At 42.0% G+C, this 21151-nt stretch overlaps 1 protein-coding gene across 1 annotated transcript in view; it reads left to right on the plus strand.

The window, feature by feature from the left end:
• The window catches only part of WDFY1 (WD repeat and FYVE domain containing 1), a 212386-nt gene that overhangs the window by 96255 nt on the left and 94980 nt on the right, over window positions 1-21151 (plus strand). The window contains exons 5-6 of the mRNA XM_078665963.1: window positions 6465-6615; window positions 18369-18481. Coding sequence (XP_078522089.1) covers window positions 6465-6615; window positions 18369-18481 — 264 coding nt within the window. The remainder of the gene's footprint in view (window positions 1-6464; window positions 6616-18368; window positions 18482-21151) is intronic.

The raw sequence follows: 21151 nt of genomic DNA on the forward strand, positions 1-21151 counted from the left end.
TGAGGAAGGCTCGCATCGGGGGTCGTTCTTTCAGCTTTAAGGCCCCCCAGTTGTGGAACTCTTTGCCCCTTGCTCTACGCAGCATTCCGAGCCTGCTCCTGTTCAGGAAAAACCTGAAGACCTGGCTTTTTAATCTTTAGGCTATTTTTCTTTTCACCTCACTTTTTTTATTTTTTTTTGTCTGTTCTCTGTTATGTTTTTTTAACTGCTGAGCCGCCCTCTGAAAGCGCCGGGACACTCTTGTTGAGTAGCCGTGCGCTATATAAATAAAATCATAACATAACATAACATAACATAGAGATGTCTTCGTCAAAAATGCCACCAATTTCGAACTCCTTACCCAATTCTGTAGGGATATCCATTCTCGGTCCATTAGACAAATACTTTGCCAGAGCTAAAACTGAGGTGGACCGAGAGATTACGCTGGCAGAAAGGCGCGCTGAACGTAGACTCTCTATTGAACTACTCAAAAAACGACCACTCCTAATACCACAGAATGCTGACACATGCACAATACTAGACCCAGCCATCTGCAAAGAATCAGATGCCGATTTATTTAGCACGGATAATATACCCCTAATTTTTCAAGACACCCATATAGTATTAGATGACACTTTAGCTCCCTTTGACTCCAACACCTTGGAGACTACCCAAACATCGAACTCTTTGGTTGATCTAAGTACTCCCATGCCTAGAGAAGCGGCACCCCTTCACAATATAAATGTACCCTCCCCTGTGTTTACTCCTTTAGTATTAGATGCCTATTCGACCACCGTATCTGATAAAAAGCACAAAAAACCAACATCCACAGGGATTAGAAGTGTCAATCGTTCCCCACCAAGAAAACGGAGAAGAAAGGGAGGGGCAAGAAAGGGGGATAGATTTCCTCCCTTTATTACTAGCAATATATATCCCCCACACAAGAGAACTACAGATGTAGAGAAGGTTGATTTAGCGGACCACAATAATGCTCACTTGTCATCTGCCCCTAATTATGAAGGCCTGTTGGAGGGCATTGAAAGCCTCCTAAAATCATTAATACTTCCCTTCATTGAAAGGGTCAAAAGGTTGGGGGAGGCTATAGATCAGATTAGGACGGAAAAAGATTCAACACATCAACAGCCACTCAAAAACCCAAATTAACCACAGATTGTAGACAAACGCCAACCAACTAATCATCCTGGGCTACAGCTTGATACCACCCCAAAAAATAACACCTTAGCAGCTAACACACAGAACGATCGTGTGGCAAGTAATACTGTTAGAACTTTTGAGAATATAACTAAGGAAAAATCACACCCAGGAGAATCTGAATCCAAAAAAGATCAAAAAACAAATATTCCTCCACCTAAGGCTGTTAAAACAACTAGATCTAAATTTAGCAACGTGGCCGATTTACCCCCTGAGTCAGCAAATTACGTCATCATACTAACAGGTGTCCCGACTCTGCCTGGAGGAATTACTGAATATAACTCTAGCCTTAAAAACAAGGTTATCCACTGGCTGAGCAAAAACAGACCACTCCCACCGCATCTCAACGGAGACATTGTTTCTGTGAGATGTTGTAATTGGGTGGGTATTCGACCTAAACAGATAGAAGGGGATGTGATCATAGTCAATTTTAAAGATCACAGATTGGTAACACATATTAGCGATTGGTTCCCCGGGAGATGTGAGGGAGGCATATCCACGCGGAATCTGAGCTACTTTTATCCGGAAGCCATGATGACTCATTTTAACAAACCACCAACAAGGCCTGCGCGACATCCTCTATTAAAGTACAGATCTGATGCTTCATACACACCCGATACAATTCGGAACCAGGCCACCCCTAGTTACCATAGTGCCTATGAAATGCCCTCCCATTTACATATGCCCACCAATTATCCATCGCTGATGTGTAGACATGTACCAATTCCCAGACAAAACTCTGTTCCAAGTCATGTTGTTCATAGCTATGACACCAAGTTCGCCAACTCTCTATCCCAAAATACGGGTGCCAATTCACAACAACATATGGCTTCAAATAAGTACCTCCACAACAATAATCCGAGGGAATACTGGGATATACCACTTGCAAATTTCTTTTACCCCTTGTCTAGCTTGGACGAAAACGAATGACTTTATGTCATCCATTCTAAAACAGAGGCATGTAACTCTGATTTAGGGAAGGTAAACATCGAAAATCCAAGTAGCAATTTGACAAGGGATAACTCCGTGGAAGGGAGGTGTGACGATAATGGGGGCGACCCTTGCAATGTTATTAAGGATAATTTATTGGAGGACATTATTAGGTCCCCTAAGTGTCAGGAAGCCCCTATAGGCAACAAACTGAGTAAAATGTCATCGACTGAGTTAACACCTTTTGCAATACAAACTGTGTTTCCCGTTAGTCGTGGGGAAAAAACAAGGGTGCTTCCTGAGACGTCCCTTGTTTTTGGGAAGCCTGTAAAACTAGTCTGCTGGAACATAGCTGGAATCACAAAAAACCTAAGGGACCCAGAGTGGGCGAGTTTTATTGAATCCTTTGATTTCTGTATGTTGCAGGAAACCTGGGCAATTGATACACCTCATAGAGTGGGATACAAGACCTATGGAATTGGTGCGATTCCATCTAGAAGTGGAAGGCCGTCTGGGGGACTTTTGACTTGGGTGAAAGCAAACCTAAGGGTACACATCGAGGTGGTAGACACAAATTCCTTAGACATACTAGCACTAAGAATTACGACGTGCAAAGAGAAAAAATTATTTTTAATAAATATCTATAATAGGCCGTTACCCTCATCAAGTGAATCACTAACGCTATCTAAATTAGACTGCTTCCTAAGCGGACTGGATTCCAGGGAGGATCTGATCATTTTGGCTGGCGATTTAAACTGTAATTTCGAGCCAGTCTTGGGCCTTAGTGATATCTTTGTTGAGGAAGACCTGGCGAACAAAATCCCTATTTTGGAGAACGTAAAATCGGTAAAATGCTCTACTTTGGTTCTCCAATTGACTAAACTATGCACAGAGTACTGTCTTAGGGCATGCAATGGACGGTTATCATCCGACTGTTTGAAGAAACCATCTTTTAGTAGAAACAATTGCAAAAGTAACCTAGACTTTGTGATTGCCTCTATACCTATGTGGTCGCATCTTCTGGACCTCGATGTAATGGAGAGGCTAGAAAGTGACCACTCTCCTTTAAATCTCGCACTAGATGCTTCACTGTTTAATGACATAGTTCATTCCTCCCTAGTAGAGGAAAGCAGTGGCGATAATATCGAGATCCACATTAGTAATAATAGGCGATCACTCAAATGGCCTTTTATATTGGACCACAGTGACATTCTTAGGGAAATTTATATACTTTTTGCTGGGACCTTTGAACCTTATTTAGGTCTAACATCTGATGAGGATATCAAAACCCCGTTTTTGTTAAAACATCAAAAATTCTTCACTGACCTAAAACTTTTAGTTACAAAAATGCCCAAAAAGAACCAGCAAAAGACACAGAATCTGTCCCATAGTAAGCCCTGGTATGATAGATTCTGTAGAGAGTCCAAAAGGGAACTTATATTGGCGATTAAGTCTAAGTCCCCCTTAGACATCCAAAAAGCAAGGAATAATTACAAGTCCGTCCAAAGGGCTTCAAAAATAGCATGGGAGGAAGATAAATGGGCTGATTTGCTGCTGGCCGCCAAATCGCGCGATAATGTAGCCTTTTGGAGGTTAGTAGCAAATGGGAATCACGTGGGTAGAGTGACCAAGGATGTCTTCTTGGATGAGCAAACTTGGATTGAGCACTTTACTAACCTGTATAAAAAATATGATGATCCCAACATGGAGATAAATGCCCCAAACTATGAAACATCTACAGATTATCTAGGCTTCACACTAGGGGAAACTGAGTTGGCAATAAGCCAAATAAAATCTGGCAAAGCTCCAGGTCTTGACAAGATTCCGGGGGATCTCTACAAGCACGACCTAAAAGTATGGGCACCGTATATTAACTACTTGTGCAACAAGCTATCTTGCACCTTAGAATTCCCAGAAAGTTGGAAGGGAGCCGAAATAATTTTAATTTTTAAAAAAGGAGATAGGATGGATCCTTGTAACTACCGGCCAATCAGTTTAATAGATATCCTCCAAAAAATTTACTCACAACACATTTTATTACGTGTGAGTGATTGGTTGGAGGATAATTCAATTCTAACCAAATATCAAGCTGGGTTTAGAACAAAAGTTAGTACAATAGATCAGATTTTTAGATTCTGCTGCCTATACTGGAAATATGTAAAGATTAAAAAGGGTCACTTATATGTTGCCTTCGTGGATCTAAGGGCAGCATTCGATTTAGTGCCTCGCAATCTTTTATGGAAAACCCTGAGTGCAGCAGGCCTGCCTAATAATCTAGTAGTTCAGATCAAAGAGTTACATGAAGGGAATTTTGCAAGAATCCGATGGGGCCCAAACGGTGAACTAACCCAAAAAATCCCCATCGAACGTGGTGTTCGTCAGGGCTGTGTTCTGGCCCCTACGCTTTTTTCCCTTTTTGTGAACGACATCCCCACATATCTAGAGGGATGCAATAATGATTCCCCAAAACTGAACGGTGAAAGGGTAACATCCTTATTATTTGCTGATGACACTATCTTGATTTCCCAAACTAAAAAAGGTCTCCAGGTACTATTGAATACCTTCAGCGAATATTGTAGTAAAAAGGGGCTGGAGATTAATGGGAAAAAGACCAAATGTATGGCCCTGAATCCGACTAAACCAGATAAAGGCTGTCTAACTTTGAAAGGAGCAAAACTGGAATCGGTGCCCCATTTTTCATATTTAGGGGTGACATTAGATTCCAACTTTACTTGGAGAGCTCAAATGGAAAAATGTAAATTGACTTTTGCCCAGAATGTAAAACCAATTCTCAGGGAACAAAGCCTCAGTACCAGCAAAGCTGTGGCACCAGCGATTGATCTCTTTAAATTTAAAGTCCAACCATCAGTGTTATATGGTGCAGAAATTTGGGGTCCTGGGTCCAAAGATATTTTTAATGTCCTGGACAATAACTTCTTGCGAAGTTTGGTAAGGGTTCCGAGAGGCACTCCATTAGTGCCATTGCAACTCGACCTAAACTTTAAGAGAACCGACCATCAAGTCTTGATTCGACCACTAATGCTATGGGTTAGACTATGGCAGGTTCCCGAACTTCAAGACTATAGAGACGGGCTAATAGAAATCATGGCCCTTGATAGTCTAAAAGCCATCCCATGGTTTAGGCATGTCAAAACTTGGCTCAACAATATAGGTCTGAAACATTTTTGGGAGAACCCTGAGCAACTTCCACCTAACCCGAAGTTAATCTTAAAAAGGGCTTTTTGGATCTTTATTGTAAATCGAACCATAAATGCTACAAATGGAGGGTCCCTAGTATCAAACTTCTTAAGTTTTAAGGACCTGCCTCTCTTTGAGACTTTTATGGACGAAATAGAGCCCCCACTTGCCAAAACACTGTTTTTAAAATTTAGATATGGAAATCTTTTAATAAAGACAACCTTGGCACGTTGGGCTAGAAATTCAGACGCACCATCTCCAGCAACTGATGAAACTTGCTCTATGTGCGATCAAAACAAGATAGAAAATGAGCAACACATCCTCTTCTTTTGTCCTGCATATGCACAGGCCAGAAAAAGATGGATCAAACCAATATGCCTATTGCTAGGCTTAAGGTCATGTACACAGGCCTTGAGAATCTTGACAACTAACTCAATGCAACCAATAACATTTAGTGTTAGCAGATTTTTACACTCTACTTTCTTTCTAAGGAAAAAAATGGGGCATCAACTGTAACTGAGCTTACTCCAGGAAATAGAACTGATTTATTAGCGAGGGGTCCATCCTAGGATTTTAAGATTGTTTGATTGGGCTCCGATTGTCTTCCAATATGAAATGTACTGTTTTAGCCAATGATTTTAATATTTCAAGTGGAATGTTTTTCTTTCTTTTTATTATCTGTAATGAATGTATTGTTCTTTTATGGAATTAGTGCCGAAATAAAGAAATTTTGAATTTGAATTGATATATCCTAATCCCAAAATACTGGAATGAATTAGGTTGCTATACTATCGGGACGCCGCTGAGTGTCAAGGCACGGTCAGGACATGTTGGTGCCAACTGTCAAACACACTTTTAGATTGTTTTGATTACTTGCCTGTTGTTTACAGCAGTATTTATATGAATTGCGCGGCGCATCTTTATTTTATACTTTGTGCAGCCCATGGTATTTTAGTGATTATTCTTTGAATGTTGGTCCTACTGGTCATTGAGATGTCTTTTGACTGGATTTAATTCAGACATCACTTTTAATTTGTGAATGTAACTCATTAAAATGTGTGTCTTATGGGAAAAAATATTTTATACTTAAGCTGGTTGTTGGTGAAAAACCTTGTGAATGTAATTTGCCTCTTGTAATTGTGCAGCTCATCAGAATCGTGTGACGGCAGCCATTTTCGCCTTGACAACAGAATGGATTATCAGCACGGGGCATGATAAGTGCATTAGCTGGATGTGTACCATAAGCGGGACCATGCTGGGCCGATACTACTTCAACTCTTGGGCTTCCTGCTTACAGTATCCTTTTTGCATGTTGGCAGATTTGAAGAGGGCACAAAACTATCAAGGCATATCACCAAGTCCACTATTTACTGCCCTCCCTCAAACCAGCTCATTACCCTCATCTTGTTGTGCCACACCTTTGTAAAAGCATCGGATTGGGATTCTGTCAATGCAGATGAATGCACCTGCATACTGTAATTCAAGGCGTCGCCCCCTCATTGAGGCCTACATTGCAAGATGGTGCCATTTCACTCAAGTTTGGATGGATGAATGAATGTTGACATGTTTCAAGCTATAACTGTGTGTGGGTGCCGTGTGTAGTGAAGAGTATTGACCATGGAAGCCAGCAAGAGATCTACAGGAGGCTCTTGTTCCACATGAGACACTCTTCACTCCTTCATGCTGTTGAGGCAGATGTGAGGAACTGACTCCCCGGTCTAGATGGACCTTGGAGGTAATGATTTTGCTGCTGCCCTGACCATGACATGTCCTACATCAGCATTTTCTTTCACAGTGTGGAAAAAATCTTAACAGCCTTTGGCTCACATACAGTTTGCTGTCAGTGCAATCTTGGGAAACAAAACCATTCTGAGTAGACTATTCCAGCACGAGGGCAGGTGCTGGCTTTGCTTCATTGGCTTGTTTCTCTGGCTGGAGTTGTATTTATTAGATGGAGGAAGGCTTTGGGTCTCTAGATGCATGGACCGAGGATTATGATCAGACTGTTCACCCTTTCTGTACATCAGAGCTGTTACTCCAATATGGGAGGATGTGGTTCTGTTAATGCTTCCTTTCAAGGTCTTATTAGGCCTAGTATACAAGTAGCTGTAGCTGTTGTCAAAGAATTCATGTTAATAGGAGCAGCATAAAATATTACATGGGCTCCCTGTTAGAAAAATAATCTCTTTTAAAGCTGTTTGTATTGTTCATCGTGCTGTGCATGGTCATGGATCTTACTACGGAAATTTAGATTTTTAAAAAGTACCATCTGGCCAGACAGCTATACTCTAAGAGTAAACAGCTTCTCCTACCCAAATCTCGCAAAGCTAGATGAGAAGGAAGGTATTTTGTCCTTTTGACTGCTCAACTCTGGAACTCTTTTCCTCACCATATCTCGGAACTGGGTGACCATTTATTATTTAGAAAGAGCCTTTAAACCTGGCTCTCTTCTTACTAAGAGTGGCCTCGGGAGCCTTTTACACAGCTTTGCTCTCTGCTCCCTGAAAGATCTGTGTCAGATTCTCAGTGCCTTGACGCCTTAGAGTACTTGTGCCCTTTATAAATTTCATGTATTTCATTTCACCAGTACAATATTTCATACATACAATATCGAGTTCAAAGAGAGTAGGCTTCTGGTCAGCCCCAAAAGCCGTTGTCTGCAGGCATTTTTTAAGACTTGTCATTAGTTTTGGGCTGTCATTAAAGCATTCTGTTGTAACGGAGAATGTCCAGATAGCCATAAGGTAGATTGTAGGATAAGGCTTATTAAGACTTAGTTACAGGATTGTTAAGATGTTAAGTAAGTAGCAATTAGCCCCACCAGGAGCAGCCTCCTTGCTGCTCGGCCCACAAACTCCAACTGACACACTCTCACCCACACCAGGCACTCCAGCATTCCACTACATCACATTCATACTGGCTGAGCAGCTGTGAACAGGTAACTAAGGTAAAGGATGCACAGCAACAATTCAAGTCTCAACACAATCGCATTTTGTGGATGGTTACATGGTTTTGCCATTATTTTTTCCATTGGCTTTTGTGACAGTGCAGAGCTTTAAGTGGCCCATGTGTAGAAATGACTTATTCTGTGTTACTTTGATAATTTTGCTCCAACTTTGCTCAAGCAGAATATGGCCGAAATGCAACCCACCACCTCCCATCTCTATGTCTGCTTGTGAATTTGCCAGTGATTGTTTAAATTGTGTCATAAGCATCGACGAAGCCAATAACATCCTGGTACCTTGCATTGTTATATGAAATACTTTCATACACGGGCAACCTGCGTGTCACACAACGTGATGTCCATCTTGAAAGTGTTTAAAGAAACATTCCAAGATGGACTTCATATTGCATCGTTATACAAAATTATGGCCTTCTTGTGTATATAAAAAAGTAGATGATGGCCAGATGATATTATTGGGTTTTCCGGTGATTTTGACGAAATTCTACAAGTATTGGCAAAAAAAATACTTTGACTTATCGAGCATTTTAAAAACTCAGACCTGTTGGCTTTGCCAATGCTTTTTTAAACATGCCCTGACCAAGGAAAGCACATTGAATCTAGGTGATGGGGAGGGGGGCGGGGTAAGCTTTGCTCTCAAAGGATCCATGCCATGCTGGCCAGAGATGAGGAATCATGGCGCGGTTCCTCTGTAAGGAAGCATGTGCCGATGCTGCTACTCCTGCTTGATCCACTCTATTTTTGGAAGACGCGTGCAATATTGATGCCTGAAGCATGCTTGTTCCTTGGACCTTGCAGTACTGCTGCTGGGTATGCTGTCTCCATCCTTTGAAATGCTCAGTGCTCATGTTGCATTGGTCCTTTTGTGCTGCACCCTGTGCTGACCTGTGTGTGTGTTTGAGGGAAGCCTACTCTTCTGCTGCCTATGCTGTATCTGTAGGGATGAGGATACTGTTGCTTCCTATGTAGCGCCTAATCTAAAGGTTGCAGAATCTTGCTGCTTCCTGTGCTGTATGTACTATTGACGTGCCAGTTAAGTTTCCTCTGCTCTGTTCATGCTGCACTCTGTGTGTTTGTGAAGGAAGCTTGTAATCCTGCTGCTTAGGCTTCACATGTTCACTGTGGCAGAGAGAATTCTACTTTGCAGATTCTTTAGGGATTCATTGAGTTGTGTGTGTTTAAGAAAAATAAAACTTGCTCTGCTCCATGCTAAGCCTGGAGGCACTGAATCTCAGTGGTGCATACATGCCTGTGTTGTGCTGAATTTACAAACGCCATAATAATTGGTGTTTCCAAAAAAACTGAGTTTAAATGTTTGTTAAAATTAATGTTCACACAGGTCACAGAGGTAAAGATGTCTGGTCCAAAAGTAAGTTTCCTTTTAGTTTTTATGCTTTTAAAAAAAATCTTCTTACGTTTTAGAAATTGTCCTTTTTGCAGTTCTTGTGTGTATTCTGGTAGGTTCCAAGGTGATTCATGGATGCCAACAGTTTGAGGAGAGGTGGAGAGGGGCACTTTGCAACAGGCATCAAACATTGCACCTTTGCTGTGGAGCGGAGGGTCTGTGAAAAGTCGTTTTCGGTAGGGCTTCAGCCTACCGTGCATCACTAGGGTAGAGCCGGAGATGGGCGATGGTGACGACTGAAGGCTCCTGCTTCTTCACGGGTGCTGCTGGTAATGGAGACATTGCTTTTTTTAAGGAAAATAAAGGGACAGATCATGAATTTGTCCACAAAATGTGCCCAAATGAGATCATGTTGTCTTGTGTAACACTGATGGAATATGAACATGCTTGTGCCAAGAGACGATTGGCCAGCATCAAATGGACATCAAACCACAACTGAGAAACACAAGAAATAAAGTAGTTGCAAAATGGAGGCCTTCATCAACGGTAAAACCGAGACTTTCGTCTACCATTTTTGGCATTTCGTTACACAACAAAACGCATTTCCGGCCGTGCAACTGGCAGATATGAAAAACCGTGGAAATAATGAAAATCCTGCTGTTTTTCACATCGCATTTCAGGAAAATAAATAATTTTCCCTGAGCATTAGTTATTTATGTGATCTAGTGCTAATGACAAGACTCAAGATACAATAGATACACACAACTGACACCCTCCCTGATGCACCTCAGAATTCACCAATCAGAGTTAGCCAATAAAAGCAATTAAGAACAAAATGTACCAGCATGTAGCCAGTCATATTAGCCGGTCAGACCATAAGCTAATATACATGAGATTTTACACAGGAAACATATCAATATTGGGCTGCAGAGCAATCTCTTCGATTTTCAGTTTGAAACCACTGCACCTGGATAGACTAGATACCAGTGACAATACCACCTCAATAAACCAGAATATCTCAGGACTGCATTGATTATTCAGTCCATTTAGAATCTTCCCTTTTAATGATGTTTTTAAAAAACCCAACACTGTCAGTTGAAAAGTCAATGAGGAATGCATTTTTTGATAACTCTAGAAAGGCTGAAGCAGGCATGTTGAAGTGGAAATGTATGTTTTTGTTCTTCGGTGAATACTTCTATTGGAGTCATTCTTTTTGAATATTCATTTCATTGTAAGCAGCATTTTACCTGGATATTTATGTTTTTTGTGATTCATCACTTTCGTATCCAGATTTTTGCCCTGACTGAATGATTGTCTTGCTGTCCTACATCTTCTTAGTACCTTTGGCTCCCAGTCCCCCTTTGGCCAAAGAATTCAGCCTTCAGCTGTGCGCCTTTGTTTGCAGTAGGGATTGGCCACATAGCCTGACCACAAGGTATGGTTTTGAGTTCCGAGAAAACAAACAATAGTATGTGTTTGCTTTCTCATCCTTACTTTCGTTACTTCTTAAAATTACTCCGCTAACTCACAGTCTGGTAACCCAAATCACAGCCAAACTAACTCAGTTTAGTTGGCTGACCTGGCGCTTTACCAATCACGACGCGTATTCAGATTGAATCCTATATCTAGCTGTTGAGCCTCCCGCAGGAGAAGGATTCGCTGTTGTAGCACACAAATCCAGCCTTGATAAAACCTGCCTACAATGTTCTCACCTCTCAACAGTATCCATGAGTCATTTTTTAACTCCTTGGAATGATGGTGTTGGATCACACTTGCGGCTTAACAAAGCTGTTTCCAGCAGTCAGTCACCAATCTAGGATTTCTAATCTGTGTAAACTCCCAGGTGAAACTGGAAAAAACTAACTTTCTCAGCTTAGATTTGTTGGAGAAGCCAACCTCTTCCAACTCTCTCCTTCAGCTACCAAGAAAACCAACCCATGCTCAACTGGATGTATCAACAGCAAATTCAGACTGTCTCACTCGCACTCACTCCTTATTCTACTCTTGAGATTACAGCTAATCAGTTTTTCACAAGTCAGTTGTGTAAGTCTCATAACCACTTGAAATATAGATTATTCAAAAAAAGCCTAAATTCAATTTTTCCGTTAATTTTGGTGCTCTGATCAAAATTATACACTTCTTGTAAATTACGATGCTCTTAATCCTGTGATATCCTAGTTTTAAAAATATGCACTCAGCATATAAAGATAAGGTCTCACGAATTTCCATAAGGATGAATTGAACACAATTATAACAGCCCAGCCAAACTAGGGAAAGGCCTCAATGTCCCAGGGAGAAATTCTTAGGTGTATTTGATGTTGTATCTATTGTTCATACTGTAAGTGGTTAAAGAAACTCCATGGGTCGTTTAACTAAGCATTCCAGAGCAGATCATGAAGAAAGTGCCATCATATTTGGCAAAGTGTAGTGCCAAGTGACTTGAAACTACTCTGAATAGACCATTTTTGTTGTTTTGTGTAAACCATGTTAGAGGTTTTTCAGATGTTTGAGTAGTGATAAGGTGTCGAGTGACTTCAAATGGGTTATAGGTATCATGACCATTAATCATTTAATCCTCCATGGATTCGAACCAGCATAGTTTCTGTGGAGAATTAATTGAAAAAAAGAAATCTGTTTGGATGAGAGCCACATTTTACATTTGGTCCTGAGCTTTGTCTGTGGTTCCTGGGACCAATCTGCAGATTGGTGCAATATGTTTGGCTGGCTGAAATGAATATATTTGTTACTGCCCTTTTGCAATGCAAGCGATTTACAAATTCTCGCAAATCTCCATGTCCCAAAAATGAATGAGGGACCTTAGAGGACAGGGTAGGCTGGTCCCTGAGGGACAGATAATTCATGCAAAAATTAAATATGCTGTTTTTTGCAACTCGTCGAAGGCTTCCATTAGAAATTGACATTTCTCAAAAAACGTTATTTTGCTCTTTTTGGTGCCCACAGCTCGGAGGTAGTACAGACAAACAGCCAATACATGGTGCTGTTTTGGATTTGCAAATCTAAATATGGATCCACAGACATGGGGTTGGGTGCAGGACCTAACTAAACTCACTACTGTGCAGTGGCCTGTGATCACACGGCAGAAGGCCCTGTCCCCAACTAGGACTGTACAGTAGTCTTTGTATTTAACCCCTTGCATGCTGATGACGAGCTCAGCTCGTCATCAGCGTTACCTGCCCTGTGCTGATGACGAGCTGAGCTCGTCATGAATTGCGGTAATTTAAAAAATGCCGCATACAGCGGAAAAAGCGGCCGCACGCATGCGGTTAAATCTGGGCTCAGGAATTAGCTAAAGGCTAGGTACTACAACAAAACACTCTCATAGGATATAAACACAGATTACTGGCTCGTTTAGCCAGCCGCGCTGCTCACAGCCAAAAGCTGTGCTCAGTGGGTGTTCCGCGCATGGGCCATGGTTAAAGGCCCCCAAGTGAGCATAGAGGTTCTGGGGACAGGACCTTGTTAGAGATCATGTCTGATGGACAAATTCCACTCTGCATGACTAAAGGGCAGTACTAAGCAAGGTCGCCTAAAAGAAAAATAGAGTCCATCCAAGGACATAGGATATTGTTATGCAATAAATGCTACACTACATTGAAGGGTGAAGGTATTTCCAGCAACTGATGGAGTGACTATTCTGATGTGCATTTGTATGCATCTGGTAAGGGGCATGAAATTCACTTAACCTTTCATGGCTTTGTACCAATGTATTTGAAAAAACACTAAGGGCCTGAATATGAGTTGCTCATAATATTCTGGCCCATGTGTTAACCCCTGTTTACGCATGGGTCGAAATTACGAGTTTGGAGGTATTTAACGGATCCCATATTTATTGGATGGGCTAAATAACTCAACCTTCGTTAAGTTTTGGCATGTCAAGCCTGCCGATATTTAATAGAGAAAACATACGGTATTTACCTTATCAATGCTATTTTGGTATGTTAAACATAAAACTTCACATGTTATTCCCCATAAATTTGTAATAGTTATTTATTGCACATGATAAATAATGTACCCCGTGGTGTCACTCTTGATAAGGGGTGATAATTAACGCCTTAACTGGTAATCCGGTCCAAAGGAGATGTTGCCTATTTATTGTTAATAATTAAAATGAAATGTTACCAGACATGTTGGAAGTGTAAGACTGTTATTTCCAGAGATGTTGAAGAGCAAATTTAGTGATATAGTCACTGAGGCAAATATTGTGTTGGGCATCTCATGAAGGGGGCTTGGGGTTTGGAGCACCTAAAGGGTGTGATCGCTATTCCAGTTTTACAGTTCTGTGTAGCTATGTATAGTATAATGGTGGAAATGGTTGTGTTAGGGCACACCAAGGGGTGAAGAACATGCATTGCCAGCAGCATCCCTTAGCAAAAGATCAAGAGGTCAGCCTGGTAGATAAGTATTACCTTATTTTAAGTGCCCGAGTTACAAACATTCTTCCCTGTGCTGTGTTACCCTGCTGTTAATGTTCCTCCTGCTGATGCTAGATGGCAAATATATAGTGCCAACTTTTACCCTCTCAACCTCAGTCAGCAGTAAGACAGTAAATAGCTCCTTGCCATCATAATAGATCAGCCCCTAGCCCAAGGTTGTCAAGGAAGGTATTGCACTCGTTTTTGAGCAACTGCACAGCACAGCAAGACAACGACATGATTGTTAGCACTGGTGAGCACTTCTTCAGGCATTACTGTGACAGAAATGACCCTCACCCTTGTTATGGTGCCTTGCCTCTGGCTCAGAAGCACCGACTGAATTAGCTGTTTATCCTATAACAGTGCATGTAGTAGTGTATCAGTATAATAATGGTTATGGTAGACGTTCACTTCTGGCACTACTTAGTAAAGAACAGATGATGGATGGAGTGCTGAACAATGTAAACATTCACCCCCAGTCACAGATCTGGGTTTAATACATCATTTATTTTGCTCACCAGGCCATCCCAGTTAGGACCCAGCCATATGCAAATCAGTCTTGACCCTGCTCCACTTGGGAACAGTCCAGCCCGAACAGGCAGGCCAAGTCCTCCCCAGACTGGAAACAAGCATCCTGGGACAGGTTTCAGGGTATCACCCCTCATCAGCCGGGCTAGCTTGAATCCTTGTATTTAAGGCATTATTAAAGACTATGTTCCTTTTTAAATTTTGTACATTGAGTGAAAGTTTTTAAATGAAGGAGGGAAAGTATTGGGATACACAAGAGTAATTACAGCCACACCTAGAGTGAACTTGTAATATTTATTTAGAAACATGATGTAACTTTATTACATTATCATCTTGCTATGAGGTCACCACTTTGTGTTCTATTTTGCACAGATTTTAACATTATGAAATTTTATTTTACATCAGATGGTACAGGGAAAACCACACTGTTCACTAATAAATTAGCCTGTAGGCTCCTGCGAGAGCTGCAAGAACCCAAATCACAAGTGGGAGATACATGTGTTGATGGACTTCCTCTAGATTTTTAGGACTGGGTCTGATAGCTTCACATACAAGGGGAGAGAGCTCTACACTTTAACTACCTATGCAGACACAGCTCCTTCTCTCTAAATCTAAAAGTGGGAAAAGCTTTAAAGATAGTGTTTGGCAGAGTTTACGATGCCAGTCGGACAGTAAGCATAGTTTGGGTCATCAGAGTGTCCTTTTTACCAAAGTGGTTTATACTTTGCCCTATTCTGCAATAGAAGCCAATGCAGCAGTAGGTAGCTTCTCATTTGGAATCCACTGTCGATAACTGTGATTTCTGAGGTGCAGACAGTCTCTAACAAAAATGCTCAAAATCATCTTATGGGAAGAGAATGAAAGCAGGTTCAAAAGAGTCATTAAGCTTCCTTACAGTGAGGCTACCAATTGGTGTTGGCCGAAACATATCACTACCTACCTGCAGGTGCTGTTGTGTAGTTTCCACTAATCAGTAGGAACTACACATTTGTAGACGACATGAACTTGGGGATGGTGCCAGACTTGCACCCCCATAAGATATGTAGACCCTTGGACCAGCTAGCTCACAGTGCCACTGAAAGCCCCCCTAACCTACAGAGGGAGTGAACAGTTCTGGCAACTACTGAACATGACAACCTTGTTACTCAGGAACTGTGGTGACAGATCTGGAACCTTTCCCTCAGGCGCTCTTGCGCTTTCGCTCAGAGAAAACATACAAAGAATACACAGAGGGACGTTTTCAATATTTTATTGTTAATTGTTGGGCGCAATTCCTCTATTCCGAATGAAAATGACAAATAATGATTGCTAATGTAGATACTTGTTACCTGTATATATTGTCATCATTGTTCACCTTGCGCTGTTCACGCTGTTCACCCTACCCACTTGCGTCGTCACTTTTCACTTGTATATATCACTACACACCAAGTGCCTTCGGGTTGTCACAAGATTCCTTCTGTACAGTGCTGCTTTAACTGTTTGCCCTTGTGCAATTTCGTTTGTACAGTGCTGCCTTAACTGTTTGCCCTTGTGCAATTTCGTTTGATGTAACTTTGGCGATTAACAGCTTTTCAAACACCTTCATTGTTTCTTGCTTTTGTAATGTAGTTTGCATGCATGTTTAACTGTCTTTCCAAGTGATACCTGTTGGAACATTGTTTCTCTATATTCAAAGCTGTGGACACACCAGCACTTTTTACCATATAGTGTGGAACTGTCCGATACTTCATCGCTTCTGGGTGGCAGTGATTTCATGTATGTATGGGTGAGGTGTGTGGAGGCCCCCTCATTGCCTAGGCAAAGTGGTGTCTCCTGAAAATCTTGGAGGAAGTGGATCGGCTCTTCATGGAGCATATATATATCACCCTTGGGTTGGCTGTCACTAATCAGAATGTGGCTAGATTATGGGATGTGGAACAAGCACCGCGATTGGAGTATTGGAAATGGGATATGGATTGGTGTATGCTGGCCAAGAGGATAATATTTGAAGGTCGAGGATGGCCCCAAAAGTGGGCAAAGATCTGGGGCCACTGGAATAGCTATAGAGGCAACATGTGTAATGATCTCACCTCTATCAATGTATGAGAATTGGCATCTATTGTGGTTAAGTCGATATCTGCTATGGTGGGGGAGGTGGGGAATGGAAAGGGTTGATGCTTCAATTATGACAGAGTTGTTGAACTTAGCAGTTCACTGTTTGATTCTTATACTTGCTTTTATTGAAATGTCAATAAAAAAGGGTTGTTAAAAAAAGTCCCTAAGCCTCAGACTAGTTTCACTTCTTGACATTTCAATGTCAGGTCAGCATTCCTAATTACACCCTAGTTCATTACCAAACTTATGGAATTTGGACAAAGATGGCACAGTTTAGCCAGAAATTGTGGATCCATACTTTGTCATCATAGCTAGAATTTGGAGTCTCTATTTCCCCCAGATTAAATTTGAAAACATTTAGCCCTCCGCTTCTTGAATCAATGTCACTGAGACAGGCTGCTGTTACAGTTGCCCGTCAGGTTCAGCAATACTTGTTTGTCTTCAGCGTTAATCATCCACTGTAGCAGATCAGTTTCCAGATGTAGTAGGTATTTGTTTCACATTTCAGCAACAAGGCCACCTCCAAATGGACCCTGTAAGCAACTCTTCCGTTTTAAGACGGGGGTTCTTTTAAGTCCAAAAGGAACACACCTTGTGTAAAGTCCTGCATCCCCGTTTCCTGGATTTGAGACATTGCGGACAATGGGAGAAAGTCCCAAAACTGCTATTGGATCTGAGTGGATCCAACCCTTGTGAGTGTCATCTGCTTCCAGATGAAGCTGGTTGAATGAGGTTATTGTACCCATCATAGTACCTTTACTAAGTATAAAGCCAGAGTGGTCAGTATCCATTACAGTGTTAGTCTTTGGAAAGGACTGGAGCTGGTGAGTAATGGATCACACTAGTAACTTAACAAGGTAAAGCTGTTCTGATATTGGACACATTGCCAGGTGCATCCAGAGAAACCCAGAGCAATGAAATCAAGTTATAAACAGCTACAACCACTCCTGCAGCTCTGAGTAAAATCAAGACCAGCAAGACATCATTGCTGCTGGGCAACATCCCTGTATTCATCAGTACAGCCCTAAGGCTGCTCCAGTTTAGGAAAGAACACTATAGCACAACACCTTAACCATCCGCAAACCAGCTCCATCTCCTTGTGCTCATTGCTTTATGCTTGTCTTTGACCCTGTACCGCGCTCCTCTACCTTTTGGCTAGGTTTGCACTATGCAACTACCATATGCATACATATATGCTGACTAGGAATGTTATGCCCTTTTAGATTTACTCAAGGTACCCATAAAGGACCGAAGACAACCATTTATTGGTGTTGTGAGTATGTAAAAACCCTCGTAGTAATAGAAATCAGTGATGTTGTATCTAGGTTGTGTAAACATTAGAATGAGAAGAATGATTTATTATTTTAGGCCTTGTCTCACATGTTATTTGTTATCCTATGTAACAGTAATATAGTGCTTTATATCACGTTGTTTCTTGTCTCTAAATAAAAGGTGGTACTAATATCGAACTTAATGATTTTCTTAGTGAACCTACCACAAAGAATGGAAGGGCGAGTTGGGCTTGCTGATCACAGGTAAATGTCAGTGGCAGGCATTTAACACACTGATCAACTTTGCCTGCTTCACATTACAGTGATAACATGTTGTCTGCCTTGTAGAGCCATCAAAGGGAGGGATGACAGAGTATGTGGATCACTGTTGTTGCTCCTTGATTTGATGAACCCAGATATGATTATGATACTCAACATGCCTTCATTGGAGATTATTCTGGACAGATAACACTTCTGAAGCTGGAGCAGAACACAAGCTCAGTTATTTCAACTCTCAAAGGTCATGAAGGTAAGTGTCATGATGCTGCTGGTACTTGCACTTAAAATTATTTTATATAAGGTTAGTCGAGGAAGATAAACATTTGGTGATCAAAGCAGCCTCCGATATGTTATCATAACTACTGACTCTTTCCCACTTTAATAGTATTTGGTGACTTTAATTTGCTGGTGGACTAACAGATACTCCTCTTCTCCAGAAGGCATTGAATCCATGGCAACTAGTAGGTGGTTTCACCCGCAGCAAGGACCATATTTTTTGCCAGCTTTTTGCTCATGAAAGCGTTTTGATGGGACACTCCCATCTGCCTATGTTCTGGGCTTATCATGAAGCCATTCAATATGTTACACCTGTGCTGGAAAGTAGGAAGGACCAACCGGAACCTGGTTCCAGCAGCTATTTCTGGGCCAGATGCCCAGAGAACTATGCTGAATTTGTCTTGGCTTCATTTTCAGACGCCGGGATGGGATATAATGCAGCACCACCTGTCTGTTGCCTGCATTCTGTTGAGAGCAGCAATGTGCATGCAGTATTTTTACTTCCAACCAGGCCTAAAACAAATGCCTGATTTAAAGGGTTATCAGCCCTTCTTTTGTTCAACTGTCATCTTGGCTGGGAGCCAACTGAAGCCTAACACCTAAATGCCAAAGAAACAAAGGCACACAGCGTATCACTTCGAAAGTACTTAGGTGAAACTAAGACTCAGAGGCAGTTTTATGGCTAGGTTCAACCCCCTATGTAAGAGATGTGCAAACACTCAAATAATGCAAGATTTATCTGTGTTTCTGAGTATTACACAAATATTGATTTTAAAAGGCAACTATGTTTTTAATAATTTTATAGCACTGCTCATTCCAGTTTAGGGGTTCTGAGTGCTCCACATAAGACACAAAGACACAATAAATCATACAAGGCTGGAAATAAATGTCCACTAAATGTAACATAAGGCAATGAAGGTTATATGGTATAGGAATCGCATATCGTCAATACTTGTAGACATTATATGTTAAGAGTGAATGGTTGGGAGAAACACAAAGTTAGCGTATACAATGTAGCATAGTGATTGTGGTTGTCTGTACTAAACACACTGTATTACTCCCAAAGGAACCCTTCTATGCAATCTTAGAGGAGCCTAGGCACCTGCTCCCACTTACCTTGTACTGTTCCACCGATCAGTCTAAGGCCCTTTTGGACCCAGCCATCAGCCGGTAGGTCCTGCCTCGATGCGCTTCTCCTCTCTACCCCTCCATCTGCTCTCACTCAATCCTTCAAACTCTTTCTTTGACCTGTTCTTTCTTCTCAGCCTTTTGTGCTCTTTTGTCTTTGCCGTCTGTGGCGGTCTGATTTTTGTGCCTGTTTTTCATTTTTCTTTTTGATTTGGCTCTTGTGCTCTTTAGTGCTTTTCTGCTTTAGTGCCCATTTGTCTTTTGTGTTCCTTTCATTGCTCAGCCCAGTCTTCTCTGCCCATTTTTGTGATCTTTCCTTGCCTTTTAGTGCCTGTTTTTTTGTTGTCTAGACTCCTTACTTTTTCAGTTTTTTTATGTTTGCTCCACTTGACTCCCTTGCTTCTCTCTCACTTTGGTGACTCCCTCCACCCGTCTCCAATTCTTTACCTGCCTCCCTCCTCTCCTTACCTGTTCTTTCGTGTGCCTTCTTCCACTGCGGGTTCCTGTACCTCCCTAGCCTCCCCTATGCTACTCACTCTCCAAGGATGTACTTAATGGCGACCACTGGGCACACCGAAGGTGCACAAAAGACAGTCCTTTCTGCACCCATCCATACCTGGACCGTGCCCAGCACCACAGACAGTGGTCCATCTGTCCACCACCTGAACACTTCCTCCGACTTCAGACGCCGACACAATTACTGCCCCCGCACAGCTCGGCATGACCCTTCTTCATTTGCTTACTACCTTTTCTCTTGCAGCATCTCCCCTATGCCACCAAACTCACATACCTCACCCCACCTCGCCGGTATGCTCCTCAACACCAAATATCTCAGCAGACACACCACCAAAGTCTGGGACCTCATTGACACACAGTCCCCGGACATCCTTTTTCCCAACGAAACCTGGCTCAGTCTGTTATTCACCTCCGCCATCGCAGAAGCCATTCCTCCTGGCTACAAGATCATCCGCTGCAAAAGGTGCTACAAACCTAGAGGAGGTCTCGCAATCGTGCACCATCACCTGCACAGCCGCTACGGACTAACCAACTGTGCTCATGGAATACATGCATTTCCAGCTACATATCAGCCACTCTACGGCCATCTCTGGCACCCTTGCTCATCAATCACCAGGACCCCTCACCTCTTTCGTTAACCTCACCAACTCCCAATGCCATTAGATCCAACAACTTCCTTCTTCTCTACGACCTCAACATTCATCTGGATGTCCCAACAGACTGCAGTGCCACCAACCTCCAAGAGAGCCTCAACAACATCAGATTCACACCATTCATACAAGGCCCAGCTCACATCGCCGGACACACACTAGACCTAGTCTTCCCAGCCAGTAACAAGATTACCTTCCTTTCAGCCACCTCACCCTACTCACATGGATGGACCACTCCATCGTACACTTCTACATCAAAGTACCCCACTCCAGCAAACCCAAGCCAGCCATCAACTTCAGCTGCAACTGTGACAACATAACAGAAGCAGACTGGACCCACACCATCAGAT

This window comes from Lissotriton helveticus, chromosome 11 (assembly GCF_964261635.1).
Source record: "Lissotriton helveticus chromosome 11, aLisHel1.1, whole genome shotgun sequence".
Classification (NCBI taxonomy): domain Eukaryota; kingdom Metazoa; phylum Chordata; class Amphibia; order Caudata; family Salamandridae; genus Lissotriton; species Lissotriton helveticus.